The sequence below is a fragment of the Caenorhabditis briggsae genome, assembly GCF_000004555.2.
Source record: "Caenorhabditis briggsae complete genome, chrV, whole genome shotgun sequence".
Lineage (NCBI taxonomy): Eukaryota > Metazoa > Nematoda > Chromadorea > Rhabditida > Rhabditidae > Caenorhabditis > Caenorhabditis briggsae.
The window spans coordinates 5,173,100-5,187,222 of record NC_013488.2 but is presented as its reverse complement, the minus strand read 5'-3'; the positions used below and the strand labels follow the sequence as shown (position 1 = coordinate 5,187,222).

General features: G+C 36.6%; 5 protein-coding genes across 5 annotated transcripts in view; 2 read left to right on the top strand and 3 right to left on the bottom strand.

The window, feature by feature from the left end:
* Positions 1-254: 254 nt before the first annotated feature.
* Positions 255-5,437, top strand: CBG01075 (the record flags this gene model as incomplete). Its single annotated transcript, XM_045237014.1, has 11 exons — positions 255-388; positions 447-574; positions 679-772; positions 817-988; positions 1,054-1,147; positions 1,928-2,295; positions 2,846-3,072; positions 3,468-3,579; positions 3,670-3,779; positions 4,510-4,723; positions 5,210-5,437. 11 exons carry the CDS (start codon positions 255-257, stop codon positions 5,435-5,437), a joined length of 1,881 nt encoding a protein of 626 aa, XP_045091734.1.
* A 386-nt stretch (positions 5,438-5,823) lies between these two features.
* On the bottom strand, positions 5,824-10,255 carry CBG01076 (the record flags this gene model as incomplete). The annotated part of the gene is made up of 10 exons (XM_002635815.1): positions 5,824-5,964; positions 6,181-6,430; positions 6,596-6,803; positions 7,892-8,269; positions 8,488-8,593; positions 8,935-9,179; positions 9,476-9,761; positions 9,833-10,048; positions 10,098-10,167; positions 10,215-10,255. 10 exons carry the CDS (start codon positions 10,253-10,255, stop codon positions 5,824-5,826), a joined length of 1,941 nt encoding a protein of 646 aa, XP_002635861.1.
* Positions 10,256-11,197: 942 nt separating this feature from the next.
* On the top strand, positions 11,198-12,131 carry Cbr-rab-1 (the record flags this gene model as incomplete). The annotated part of the gene is made up of 5 exons (XM_002635816.1): positions 11,198-11,220; positions 11,271-11,391; positions 11,441-11,584; positions 11,636-11,836; positions 12,003-12,131. The coding sequence occupies 5 exons, from the start codon at positions 11,198-11,200 to the stop codon at positions 12,129-12,131; spliced, it is 618 nt and encodes a 205-aa protein (XP_002635862.1).
* Positions 12,132-12,153: 22 nt separating this feature from the next.
* Positions 12,154-12,261, bottom strand: CBG26963 (the record flags this gene model as incomplete). Its single annotated transcript, XM_045237013.1, has 1 exon — positions 12,154-12,261. One exon carries the CDS (start codon positions 12,259-12,261, stop codon positions 12,154-12,156), a length of 108 nt encoding a protein of 35 aa, XP_045097982.1.
* A 430-nt stretch (positions 12,262-12,691) lies between these two features.
* CBG01078 overlaps positions 12,692-14,123 on the bottom strand; it is a gene marked incomplete at both ends in the record, with an annotated part of 3,354 nt that continues 1,922 nt past the window's right edge. The window contains 3 exons of the mRNA XM_045237012.1: positions 12,692-12,916; positions 12,964-13,163; positions 13,224-13,515. Coding sequence (XP_045091735.1) covers positions 12,692-12,916; positions 12,964-13,163; positions 13,224-13,515 — 717 coding nt within the window. The remainder of the gene's footprint in view (positions 12,917-12,963; positions 13,164-13,223; positions 13,516-14,123) is intronic.

Genomic DNA, 14,123 nt, shown 5'->3' with positions numbered 1-14,123 from the left:
GCGCAAGTTAAGTTTTTTAGTCCATCATAGTAAATGGCATAGAAAAGTCCTGATATTCACCGGGTGAATTTCTAGGCCTTTTAAACTTAGTGGCCTAGAAAACTCAACTCGCAAAAGTTAGGCCACCGCCTTTAAATGGCCTAGAAATTGAATCCTAGGCTATGACAACTTTCTAGTACACTGGACCGTCCAGAATCGCAATTTCTAGGCCACGACTCTGTATCCTAGTCCACCACAAAAAATCAATTTCAGTGATGGATGCGGCTGGAAAAATCGGGTCCGGCATCGCAAGGGGACATCTTCTGAGCACTGGAGCATTTACAGAATGCAAAGCGATTGATTTGTTTTCTACTAGTCTTAATCGAACGATTCGCGGGGATTATTACAGGTGATTTTTTGAAAATGTTAACAATTTCCCGCCTATTTTTTCAAATTCAAAACTTTAGGATCCTCTTCGACATCAAAATGCGTGGAAACAGCTTCAACGGATCGTGTCAACTTCCACAAATCGGAGTGGATATTTGTCTACCGTACTCCTGTCGAGATGAGGATTTGACAGATTATTTTAGATCAGGTATGACTGCAACCCCGACGTTTTAGAATTACGACGCTTTAGAACCGCGACGTTTTAGAACCCCCTAGAAAATCCTAGACCATCCAATTCATTCGAAATTTCAGTGATTGGAGTTAGCAAAGAGCTCTCACCAGTTTGTAGCGTTCGAAATGTGAATGGGCGAGTCCCAAAAACTAGTTTTGGCACTTTTGTAGTACTGTAAGTCTGACTTTTTACTGAAATTTAAAAAAAATAAATTTCAGAGCTCTCATCTCGTCTATAATTTTTACATGTATTTTATCTGGAACCGTTGACTATTATCAGCAAAAACGAGGAGGAGGAGCAAAAAATGAGCAATTCTGGCAGAAAATTTTTATGGCTTTCTCGTTTTATCGAAATATCCAGGAGATTTTTAATATGGAGAATTGTAATAAGGTATCGCATATATACAGTAAAACCTGTATTAGAAGGTCCCCTTCAAAAGAATTTTTGAATTACAGGAAGGCCAAGTGACATCTTTGAACTGTATCCGTACCATTTCCACGGTCTGGGTTATCATGGGACACTGTGCCGCTATTTTTATTCTAGTTTGCAGTAAGTTTGAAACAAAACTTTGATTTTTTAAAACTTCTGGGAGGGCCCTTCTATTAAAGATGCCCTTCTAATACAGGTTTTAAATTTGAAGAAAATTATAAAATAATTTGACAAGAAATCCAAAAAAAAAAGTTACGAAATTCTAAAATTCGGACAATCAAAAGCGGATTTCTAAACTTCGGAACGACAGAAATTCAAAATATTTCAAAATACAGATATTCGGTGGTTTCGGAATTTCGAAACATTGTGAAATACAATTTTCAAAAAAAGCAAACAATTTTCAAATATCAGACAATCAAACATTGGAATTTCCATAAATTCGAAAAGTCGAAATATCTCAAAATTCCAATTTTCGAAAATTCGGGAAATCCGGAAGAGAAGTCGAAACATGGGAAAACCCAAGTTAAAAAAATATGGGAAAATGCAAGTAAAAAATTTGGAAAAATTTTTGAAATTTCAAAAAAAATTCAAATTTGGAGAACCTGGGGGCCCGCGGGCCGGGCCCTGATTTTGCAAGTATGATAAAAACATTCAAACTACCCTATTTCCTCAAATAGAAGCCCACCCAAAACGTCAACTTTGAAATCAATTATCTCGATTTCTGTGAAAGATAATGAAAATTTGTCAACTGATAAAATGTTGCTGAAATCATGATAAATATTTTATCAGTTGAAAATTTTTTCATAACTCTAACAGGAATCTAGAGAATTGAGCTCAAACTCGATTAGAGAAAATGCGGTATTCCAAACTTTCGATTTTCAAGTTTCCTAATTTTTTCAGCCAACCCAATGGATCTTCTCGATTTCACCAAAACCTACATGGGAACTATTCTAGTCAACGCCTATTTTGCCGTCGACACATTTTTCTTCATTTCCGCCTTTCTTCTATCGTTTCTCTGGTTCAAAACGCTCCAAAAACAGCGAAAAATGGTGTTATCAGCAGGCGGATGGGTCATGTTTTATGTTCATCGAATCGCTAGATTGAGTCCTGTTTATTATATTACTATTCTATTTTTCACATTTATTTATATCCGGATGATGAGAGATATGCCACTTTTCATGTCTCCAGCTGTCGCTGATGACACCTGTCGACAGAATTATTGGCTCAATTTGTTGTACATTGATAATCTGGTGGACCCTGGAAAGATAGTGAGTTGTTTTGGATTTTTTGGGAGTTTTTGAGATTCTGATGTTTTCAGGTTATGAGATTCCAAAATTGGGGCATTTTGAATTCTGATTTTACGAGATCCTGAAATTCTGAAATTTAAAAATTCAGAAATTTTGAATATCGAAAACTCAAATATTTGGAAATTTGGAAGTTCTGAAATTCTGAGGTTCTGAATTCCTGAACTTTTGATTCTCAAAATTTCAGAATTTCCGAATTTCAGAATCCCAGAATCTTAGGATTCTAGAAGTTGTGAACTTCCGAACTTCCGATATTTGGAAAATCCTGTGATTCGGAATTTTAGAATATTGAGGATTTCTAGGAATATAGTGATGAAATTCTGATATTCTGAAATTCTGAATTTCTGAAATTCTTGGAAATTTCATCTTTCCGAACTTTGAAATTCCGAATTTTTCAATTTCTCAATTTGTTTTCGAATATATGATTTACCGAATTTTCGAAATTACGCATTTTTATATTTTTGAATTTCTCACATTTCGAACTTTTATTACCAAATTTTCTTTTTTTTTTCAGTGCTACGTAATCTCCTGGTACCTGGCCACAGATCTTCAATTGTACATCATGAGTCCTCTAATTCTTTTGAGTTTTGCCATTGGTGGAACTTTCACCGGATTACTCATTTCCATGATTGCATTTTTGCTTTCAACTGGATTCAATGCGTATCAAATGTTTTTTTGGCATTTTCCACCAACTGACTTCGGTTTGGGACCCAAGGATCCGAGGTACGATCCGGATGCAAGGTAAGAATCTAAGAATCTAAGAATCTAAGAATCTAAGAATCTAAGAATCTAAGAATCTAAGAATCTAAGAATCTAAGAATCTAAGAATCTAAGAATCTAAGAATCTAAGAATCTAAGAATCTAAGAATCTAAGAATCTAAGAATCTAAGAATCTAAGAATCTAAGAATCTAAGAATCTAAGAATCTAAGAATCTAAGAATCTAAGAATCTAAGAATCTAAGAATCTAAGAATCTAAGAATCTAAGAATCTAAGAATCTAAGAATCTAAGAATCTAAGAATCTAAGAATCTAAGAATCTAAGAATCTAAGAATCTAAGAATCTAAGAATCTAAGAATCTAAGAATCTAAGAATCTAAGAATCTAAGAACCTTGAAACCTAAAAAATATTTTTTCAGGAGATACGACGTCTGGAACTACTATAATCCATTAATTCGATGCCAAATTTATATAATGGGAATGGTTTTGGGATATTTCATGAGAAAAGTTCCGAAATTGAATATTAATCCGGTAAGATTTTTTTAATTTTTCAAAAAAAACTTGCCGGCTAAAAGAAATTATGATTTTTTTTTCCAATTTTTGTAAAATTCCTTTTTTCAGTGGGTGGATCGTATTATGTGGATTCTATCGTTATCATCTATGATTTTTGTGGTTCTTATCATTCAGGATTACTCATCAGGACACCTTTGGTCACCTGTTCAAACAGCATTGTATAGGTGAATTTTCAAAAACCGTTGAAATTTTGAATTTACTTTTTTTTCAATTTTCCAATTTTTTTTGGATTTTTGAACTTTTGGTTTTCTGAAATCCTGATTTTTTTCGAAATCCAAAATTCCAAAACTTTTGAATTTTCAAAATTTTGAGATTCTAAGTTTCAGTAAATTTTCAAATATTAGTAGCAAAAATGACTAGAGTGCAATCTGGATTTTCAGATATTTCAGAATTTTGTAATTTTTGAAGTTTCCCAGGATTCGGGATTTATTTTTCAATTTTCAAAATTGAAGATTTTCAGTCAAAACTAGAGTTTTGAAAATCATTGTATTCTCGCTTTTTTTGTCATTTTAAAGTGACGTCCTAACTTTTGCAAATTTGGTTTTCTAGGCCCCCACTTCAAAATGACCTAGAAAACACACCAAGTGCACATCTGGTCATTTCTAGACCATTTTAACGTGGTGGCCTAGAAAACCAAATTTGCCAAAGTTAGACCACCACTACAAGATGAATTCGTCTCGAAAAAAATTTTCGAGAAATTCTCAAAATTTTTCTCGAAGTCGTGTCGAAAGGACCCACTGCAAATCCTCGATTTTGGAATCTCCAAATTTCAGAAATTTGAAAATTTTCAGAGTTTTTAAAACGAATTTTTGATTTTCAGAGTTTTTGAAATATTGAATTTCTGATTTTTTTTTGAAGTTCTAACTTTAAAATTTCAATTATTTGTAGTGGTTTGAGCCGAGTCATCTGGGGATTATCACTATCTTGGATCGTGATATCCACATATTATCGAAAAGGACTAATCAATGATTTCATGAGTTTACCATTCTGGACACCCCTTGCCCGATTATCGTTTTGTGCTTATTTGGTACATATCATGGTCAGCGGATACTTTTTCGGTAAAAATCACTCCGAGTTGTATTTTTCTACACTTTCCTATTTTGTGAGTTTTGGGTTTTTTTAATTTAAATTTTTTTGAAAATTCGTAACTTTTTGAAAATTTGAAAATGCAAGAATCCCGAAATTCTGAATGTTCTTGAAATTTTGAACAATAGAATTCGGAATTCTGAAATTCTGAAATCCACAATTTCGAAGTTCCAGAATATTGATGATTCTGAAATTCTGGAAGGTCGTAAATTCAGAAAATCCAGTGGGTTCTTTCGACACGACTTTCAGAAATTTTTCGAAAAAAATTTCGAGACGAACTCATCTTGAAGTGGTGGCCTAACTTTTGCAAGTTGAGTTTTCTTGACCACCACTTCAAAATGACTTAGAAAACACACCAGGGTCATGTTAGGGCATTTTTAGGCCATTTTGAAGTGTTGGCCTAGAAAACCAAATCTGCAAAAGTTAGGCAACCACTTCAAAATGACAAAAAAACGAGAAAACAATGTCAGCAACGACACTCCGAAATTCCAATTTTTTGCAGTTCCTGGATACTGTACTCCCAGTCACATTCATCTCATTCATCGTCGCAATCTTCTGGTCCACAATGTTCGAAATTCCATTCGCTAAAATCGAGGGACTAGTTTTCGGCGGTGTTGGCCGAAGAAAAACAACTCGGCCACCGAATGAAGAATCAATTTCTATTTCAAAAATTCCAATGGATTTTTCTAAAGATTTTGTTGAAAAAGATTTAGAAAAAATTAGATTTTAATAAATAGAAAATTTTGAATTTTTCAGGAAAAATCTTATTTTAAATTTTTGAATTATGTCTTATTTCTTTTCAAATCAAATTGTTCAAAATGTTTTGAATTTTTCTTGAATTTTTAAAAATAATTACTTTTATTAAATATCTATTTTCAAAAATACATTTCTTACAACTTCAATTTGTAGTACTACACGAAAAAAAGTAATGACGATTTTCTATGGCAAGGATCCTTCTTATATTTTCAAAAACCCGTTTTAAGTATTAAAAAATGACAAGAAAAAACTAGAAATTAGTCTAAAAATAATGGGAAAAATATTGAAAAATACAAAAATTCGGCAAAAAAAAAGATTTTCAGAAATTCCAAAAAATCACAAAATTTCGAAACATAAAAACTAAAAAATATCGCAAGATCCAGGTAGAACAACATCGGGCGGTGGTGTCGGAATTCCAGAATTTTCCAGATTTCCAGACGAAAATCGACACGAAATACATTCTTCCGCAATGTTCATCTCAATTAGCGTTTGGCGGGTGATCTGGAAAAAAGTGGGCGGAGTCAATCAAAAATTACAGTTTTCGACTTCGAGAAATTGGTGTGTTTTCTAGGTCATTTTGAAGTGGTGGCCTAGAAAACCAAATTTGCAATAGTTAGGCCATCACTTCAAAATGACAAAAAAAAACGAGAAAACAATGTCAGCAACGACACTCCGAAATTCTGCATTGCGCATTTTTCGAAAAGACACACTGCTCACCATTTCCAGTGCCATTTTTCGATGAAAAACACGTCCAAAATTGGCTAAATTCGCCAGTTTCGCGCGTTTTTCGATTCGATTTCGGGCTTCAATGAACAACGAATCTTCCAGAATATCTGGGTAGATATTCTGAAATTCCAGATGAATTTCGGGGGCGACGAAGACGTCTTCTGATTCTGAAGACGTCGTTGGAGGTGTCCATGAGGGGTCTTTCAGCGTTCGATGCTTGATGAGAGTCGTGTGGTAGGGCCTAAAAATTGAACGAAAGTTTAGAGATTTTCAGAGGAGAGAAATGTTTTTTTTTTCTATTTTTGAAATCTCATTTCATGTGGATTTATGGCTCATTTTTTAAACATTTTCCATGAATTTTGGTTCATTTTCTATAGATTTCCAGCCAATTTTCACAAAAATTTACCTATAGTATCTGGGTCCAGCACTCGATTGCTCAGGTTTCAGCCAATGAGCATCTGGATTAATCTCAGATGTCGACGCACAAACTACAAGATCTTGTCCCATTGGCGATTGTTCCAGAATTCCCTTGTTGTAGGCGTCGGTGAGATCCTGATGAAATGGTGGGAGGGCGTAGTCTTTGCGGATGTTCTCAGCCAGGGGTTTTAGGATTTCTGGAATTACTGGGGAGAGGGATTATTGGTTTTCATAGTTGGTCAGGCGGTTTTCAGCAACTTTTTAGCTTAATTTTTTGGCTGGAATTGAGCTAAAAACAGGGAAAAAAGTTTTTTTTCAGCTATTTTAGACTCACTTTCAGCTCATTTCCACGCTGAAAATGGCTGTGACTAAGCTAAACATGGCTGAACACTGTTGGAAACGACCCGAAAAATATTACCAGTATTTGCCGTTTCTAACCGGTTTTCAGCCAATTTTTCTCATACTTTCAGCCTTTTTAGACTTGACTTTAGTCTTTTTTTGCCAATTATAACCTTGATTTTAGCCTATGTTAAGCATATTCATAGCTATTTTCAGCTCATTTCAAGCTTATTTTAGTCTATTTTTGGCGGATTTTTAGCTCATTTTCAGCGTATTTTAAGCCAACTTTCTGTCAATTTTAGCTCATATTTTACACATTCCCAGCCTATTTCCAGTCTATAAGTCAAGCAGTTCTTCAAGCTTTTTTTTCAGCAATATTCAGCCGATTTGAAGCTAATTTTCAGGCATTTCCAGCCATTTTTCAGTTCAAATTCATTAATTTTCAGCCTATTTTAGCCTATTTTTAGCCGTCATTTTCAGAACATTTGTAGCCAATTTTAGGTCTTTTTTAAGCAAATTTTGGCCACTTTTCTACTCGATATTAGCTAATATCCAGCTCATTTTCAACCTATTTTAAGCTTATTTTTGGTATATTTTGAGATTGTCTTTTAGCTGTTTAGCCTATTTTTAACTAATTTTCAATTTTCAGGTTATTGTAAACCTTTTTAAGCCCATTTTAAGCTATTTTTAGTCACATTAAGCTTATTTTTGGCTCCACTTTCACATATTTTCATAAATATTTTTGCCTATTTTCAGCCATTTCTATCTCATTTTGTGCTCATTTTCAGCTAATTTTTGATCTGTTTTTAGCCTTTCTTGAAGCCATTTTGAGCTTATTTTCAGCTAGTTTTTTTTTTCATATTTTCAGCCTATTTTTACTTATTATTAGATCATTTTCAGTCTAGGCTATATTCAGCCATTTTCATCTCATTTTCAGCCCTCCTACCTTTCAACTCTTCTCCCGTTTTTTCCGACTTCTTCAATCCCCGTCGACTAATCGAATGACACGTATCAGCTACTAAATTCGGCTCTCGTTCCTCTAATTTCCTCAACAATGCAAATTCGCCCCATCGACAACACGCGTTGAGCATTTCGAGTTCCGTGCATTGACAGAATTGACTTTTTGTTAATTCCTCCATTTCTTGAGACGATAATTCTAGAAAATTCGGTGAAGAAGAAGAAGACGTCGCGATTCTGGAGAATTCTCGTTCGATGAATCTGAAGGCGTGCGTTGAGATGTATTTGGAGTTGTTCGTACGACCCCATTGAAGGATTTGGACGACGTTGTCGGGAGAGAGGTTACGGATGACGACGTCTTCACAGGCTGGAAAGAAGAGATTTAGAAATTCAAGAATTCGGAAAACCTAGATTTTTGAACCTAGATTTTCCAGGTCATGAGCTAGATTTTTCTAGGCCTTGACCTAGATTTTCTAGGTCACGACCTAAATTTTCCAGGTCACGGCCTAGGTTTTTATAGATTTTTCTAAGTCACGACCTAGATTTTTTTAGATCATGACTTAGATTTTTCTAGGATTTTCTCACCTTGAACCAGCTTCTCGACCTCAAAAAATCTGGCGATTTCAATGATTTTCAGCGCTCGAGCCAGCTGCAAATCCGGCGATTTTCCATTCGTTGTGATCGCTTTGGCCTGGAAATTTTTTGAATTTTTTGAGGATTTTCGGAAGGGAAAAAATCGCTTGACCTAGGAAACTCAAACTGCAAAAGTTAGGCCATCCTGTTAAAATGGCGCAGAAAACTTGTCAGTTAAATATTAAGTTCTTTCTAGGCTAGAAAAATTGGAGGCCTAGAAAACACAACTTGAGAAAGTTAGGCCATCACACTAGATGGTCGAAATTCTGCCTTTTTGAGCCATTTACTCAGATTTTTTCCTGTTTTAGGTCATTTTTTACTCATTTTCCGTCTTTTTAAGACAAATTTTAACCAATTTTCAGCATTTTCAGGCCATTTTAAGTCATTTTTTCCCCTTACCTGTGATAAAGAAGATATAGAATCATCAGATTTCGGTGCCAAGCTCCAATCCAGCCGATCTGTATACAGAAACAAGACAAAAAGAGGTGCAAAAACTTTCGGAAATATTAAATCCGAGAAAACTATTGTTTTTTCTTTTTCTTTTTGGACCGATTTTCGAAGTAATAATGATCGAATTATTGGACTTCGAGCGGCGGCGACAAGCGATGAGCATCGGATCGAGAAGGTGTCGGAATTGGGATATTCTGGAAAAAATTAGATTTTTTTATCAAAAAATTTTTTGGAAAAGTGGGCGGAGTCTAAATTGCAAGCTCGAATTTTTTTGTGTGTTTTTTTGTACAAAGCAGAATTTTTAATGCTTCAAATGTGCTTGCAATTTAGGCTCCGCTCATCTTTCTAAGGATTTTTTCAGTTTTTTGTTACTTTTTCGAATTTTTTTTGAAAATTTAAATTAAAAAAAAATTATTTTACAGGATTTTTTTTTCAAAAATTTTCAGATTAATTTTCTCAATTTTCCAGTCATCTCCAGCCGAAAACTCACTTCCTTCGACCACTTGAATCACTAAATCTCCATTTTTCAAATCCAATTTTTGCATTTCCCGTAAATCCTCTTCCAGCCTTTTCTGGCACCCAAATTCCTCAGAAATTCTAGAATTGCCGAATTTTTCAGTATAAATTTGAAATTTCAAAAAATTCTCCACATCTTCTGGCTGAAGTTTTTGGAATTTCCCGATTTCGTCAAGTGAGAAAATCGATAATTCCTCGGGAATTTTCAAATTTTTGCATCGCTGAAGCAGAAAGCGACGATTGCAGCTGATGGAGCGGGTCTAAAATTGTTTAAATTAAATTTTTTGGAGCGAAATTCAAAATTTTAAATTTGAAAATGTTCAAAAATTACTTTAAAAATCAGATTTAAATCTTCAAATTTCGCCGCCACTTCCAGATCTTTCGCTATCGATTTCGCTGCTTCTCTAGTCGAATCACACTGATTTTGAAGCTCCAAAAGCTTCAAATCGGCTTCAAACTCTGCTAAAAGTAGGTCAATATCTGAACTTGGCCAGTAGCGAATGAGCTCTTCAAACGGGCGGATTTGATCTCGCTCTGATGTTTTTCGCTGCAAAATTTGAACATTTTTGAATTTTCATACATATTTTTTGACCCACTTTGAGGGAAAATTTCAGGCGACGCGGACTTTTGGCGCCAAGTTTTGGGGAATTTGTAGCGGATTTTTGACTGAAATTTTTTATATTTTTTTTTGATTTAAAATTGAAATTTCTAACCTCAAACTTTCATGACCCACATGCGACGAACCGCCGCCCATTGAGAAGCTGAAAATTGAAAAAAATAATATTTTTAAATTTAAAAAGTAGGTTTTTATGAAGATTTTTGCTCGAAGATTCAATTTTTTTTGTTTTTTATGTGCTAAATTGTATTTTTTTGACTTGTTTTCTATTAAAAATCCCTTTTCGGAGTCTAAAAACTCTGAAAATTTCAGAAATTCATGAAAAAGAAAAGAAAAATGGAAACGCGCTCCGTCGAACGCGTCGCGGTCGAACCGCTCCGCAGTCACGGGGTGTTCTGCTGGCCAGTCGGCGCCACGTCATTTAGCCGGTTCCCCGTCGAATTTCGTCCGATTTCACTCATTTTTCTGCGAATTTTGGGTTTTCAGACTTTTCAAAATCAAATTTCCCATCTAAAACTCTTCATTCCAACGTTTTCCCCTCGAAAAATGACCCAGAAACGACTATTTTTGAAGATATGAAAAATCGGGGATAAATCCGGATTTTTGCTCGATTTTTCGAGTTTTAAGCTGTAAAGTTAAATGAAACAGCTCAATTCGCACTAGTTTTTGTTGATTTTTCCTAGAAAAACTTGACGTTTTACTGTATTTTCTCTTCCAAAGAGAATTGCGAAATCCCCAATAAAAATTGACTTTTTTTTCTTGCTAATTCTCTAGGGTTTTTTAACCAATTTCTCATCATTTTTGCTGAAATTTGCTTCTTTTCCACCTGGAAAATCGAATTTTATATCTCGCCAGAAACCGGTTCCCTCAATGTTTACAAACCGGGCCAATCAATAAATTATACAAGCCGTCGGGGTGTTATGTTGTCTTTCCTGAATCACCTGATTTGTCACCGTTCTATATTTATTTCGCAATTTTTTGATGTAAACGTGTCACCTGCTTGCTCATCACATTTTTTTTCTTCAAATTTCGATAATTTCAGGGGTTCACCGACACACACTACTAATCGTAGACAGAAAAATGGCCGCCATGAATCCTGAATAGTGAGTTTTTTGTTGTTTTTTTTCTACTGTAAAAATGAATTTTCCTTCAGCGACTACCTCTTCAAACTCCTTCTCATCGGAGACTCCGGAGTCGGAAAGTCCTGTCTGTTGTTGCGTTTCGCCGACGATACCTACACCGAGTCATACATCTCCACAATTGGAGTAGACTTTGTAAGTTGCGAGAAATCATTTTGGCAATTTTTAAATCTTATTTTTCCAGAAAATCCGCACCATCGAGCTTGACGGAAAGACTATCAAACTTCAAATCTGGGATACCGCCGGACAAGAGCGTTTCCGCACAATTACCTCCAGTTACTACCGTGGAGCTCACGGTATCATCGTCGTCTACGATATCACTGATCAGGTAATTGGAATGTAGAGGAATTCGAATAACAGTTTTTTTTTCGTTTTGCAGGAAACCTTCAACAATGTGAAGCAATGGCTTCAGGAGATCGATAGGTACGCGTGCGAGAACGTCAACAAGCTGTTGGTGGGAAATAAGTGCGATTTGACGGCGAAGCGAGCTGTCGAGACCCAAGCCGCTCAAGACTACGCCGGACAACTCGGAATTCCATTCCTTGAGACATCGGCCAAGTCGTCAACCAATGTTGAACAGGTGAGGCTGGGTTTGTTGGAGTCTAAACATTTCTTTTTAGATTTGTTGCTAAAATTGTTTCATTCAGTCAAAAATAAATAGGACAGTCCTGAGACTCAGCTCAAAATTGGCCCAGGACAGCTTTATTTTTGACCTCTTCAATCCTAATTTCTTCTCCTTTTTCCAGGCTTTCCTCACCATGGCATCTGAGATCAAGTCGCGTATGGGACCAGTTCAAGGAGCCGGCGGAGCACCAGGAGTCCGCATTACAGGAAGCCAACCGGTCCAAGACAAGAAGAGCAGTGGATGCTGTTAAATCGATTGGTAAAACAATTCGATCACTGTGATATCCTCTTTGATTCTAATCGTCTTTTCCCTCTCACCATCCGATCAATCTTATTTTCCTTCTTTCTTTTTAGTCGTGGTTTTTTTTTCTTTTCTGTCATTTTCGCCTTCTTCTCTCTCCCATACATTAAAAATCTAATGTCTATTTCTTTTTTTTTCCAGCTTAAAATCACCGTCTCCCAACCTACCCCCAAAAAAATTCACGTCGTAACCTAAATTATTTTGAACGTTTGTGTGTCTGTGTGAATGTACATCCCCTCCTTCGTCATCTTTCTTCCCCATGCGAAATATAGAAAATTTGTGTTGTGAAAAATCATCCCAAACTTTCCCCACCTACAGAGTTTTATTATATATTTGCTTCCCTTCCCCATTTTTTGTCTCTATCTCTTTTTCTATATACTTCTGAGCTCCTCTATAAACTTGAAATGTGAAAAATATTCATTTAGAAACTAGAGATCATCACAAAAATTAGGATTTTCGTTGTAAAAATTGTTGTACTCTTCTTCATCCTCCCTCTTCCAGAAATTCATTTCAAGGGAACCAGTCGCGGAAAAAGTCGAATTTCGATGCTAAGTACAGCATTTGCAGCACGATCAACGCGATGCCCACCCAGAACCAGTCGAAAAGTGGAATTCGGCGTGGAACGTCTTCATCGTCTTCAGACGACGTGGCACCACCGGAGAAATCCTCCTCGAGGCAGTCGATGACCATCGCGTCCTCGTTCTCGATAACGATCCCGAGGCGACGAGCGATTTTCTGCAAGAATAAGATGAAGAAAGAGGGATCAGAAGACGTCGCCAAACCTTCAAATCCTCGGCACCCAAATGTATCACGTCTCCAGGAGCGTTCCAGTAGAGCAGTGCCAACGCATCCTCAGCGCATCCAATGGCCTCACCGTCGCCCGTCGGAGCACAATTCCAGTTTAGAATTGGATCGAAGACATTGGCGAAGAGCTCGTCAGGACTTCTCGGTGCTCCGGAAGGGATGTAGAACCACATGTTGCCTGAAATCCAGATAACGTCAAAGGATTCAGAAGACGTCACGCCTACAGGACAAGCCTTACCCGACACAAAATCACAATCTTCACACGTGGCACGAATCTCTGAAGTCGTCCAAACCTTCGCATCCGTCCACACGTACTTTTCGGATTCAGACGTCGTCAATTGACACGTGGCAGGTCGTGATGGATAGTGTTCGAAGGGAACGGGATTCCATGAATTTCGAACGATGAGATAGGCGGGACGATTCGAGAGGAGCAGTTGGGTTGACATTGGAAGGAATTCGGTCAGCCATTTTTGAGAATTTGCTGTTTGTGGAGTGACGCAAGCTTCCAGGAGCCACATTGAAGATGGAGTCTGGAATTTTAGAAAGTTTGGCCACGGGGGTTTTCTAGGCCACTTGGGACTGGATTTTTAGGCCCCCCAGATCAAAAGCTATACCTAGATATACTGATCTGACGCCCTAACTTCTAGAATCATGACCTAGAAGACCAAAAAATGATATTTGGTGGAAAGTGTACGTTTTCTAGGCGACATGGTGGCATAACTTTTGCAAGTTCGGTTTTCTAGGCCATGGTCTAACATGATCCGCGTGTGTTTTCTAGGTCATTTTGACATGGTGACTTTTCCTTCAATTTCCAAAATCTCATGGGTTTCTTCTTGAAAACCCAAAAGAGAACAACATTCTCAGTTTCCAACTTCTCCTTTTTCTTTCTTCTACTTTTTCCCCACTTCTAAGCATTTCCCCCCAATACGGGTCCCCTTCTCTTCCACTAAATTGGTACTCTTTTCTCTTTTCATCCCTGCGTTTCCTGTTACTTTTTTCCTCCCAACCAACCAACCTCCCGCTACTTAAAGGGAGCGAGTACTGGCTCAAAAAAGAGCCCTCTGTGAGCACAAGCCGGGGAGAGATGGCCACCAAAACAAAAACATTTTCTGTCCTTCTTTTTGTCCTTCAGCATTTT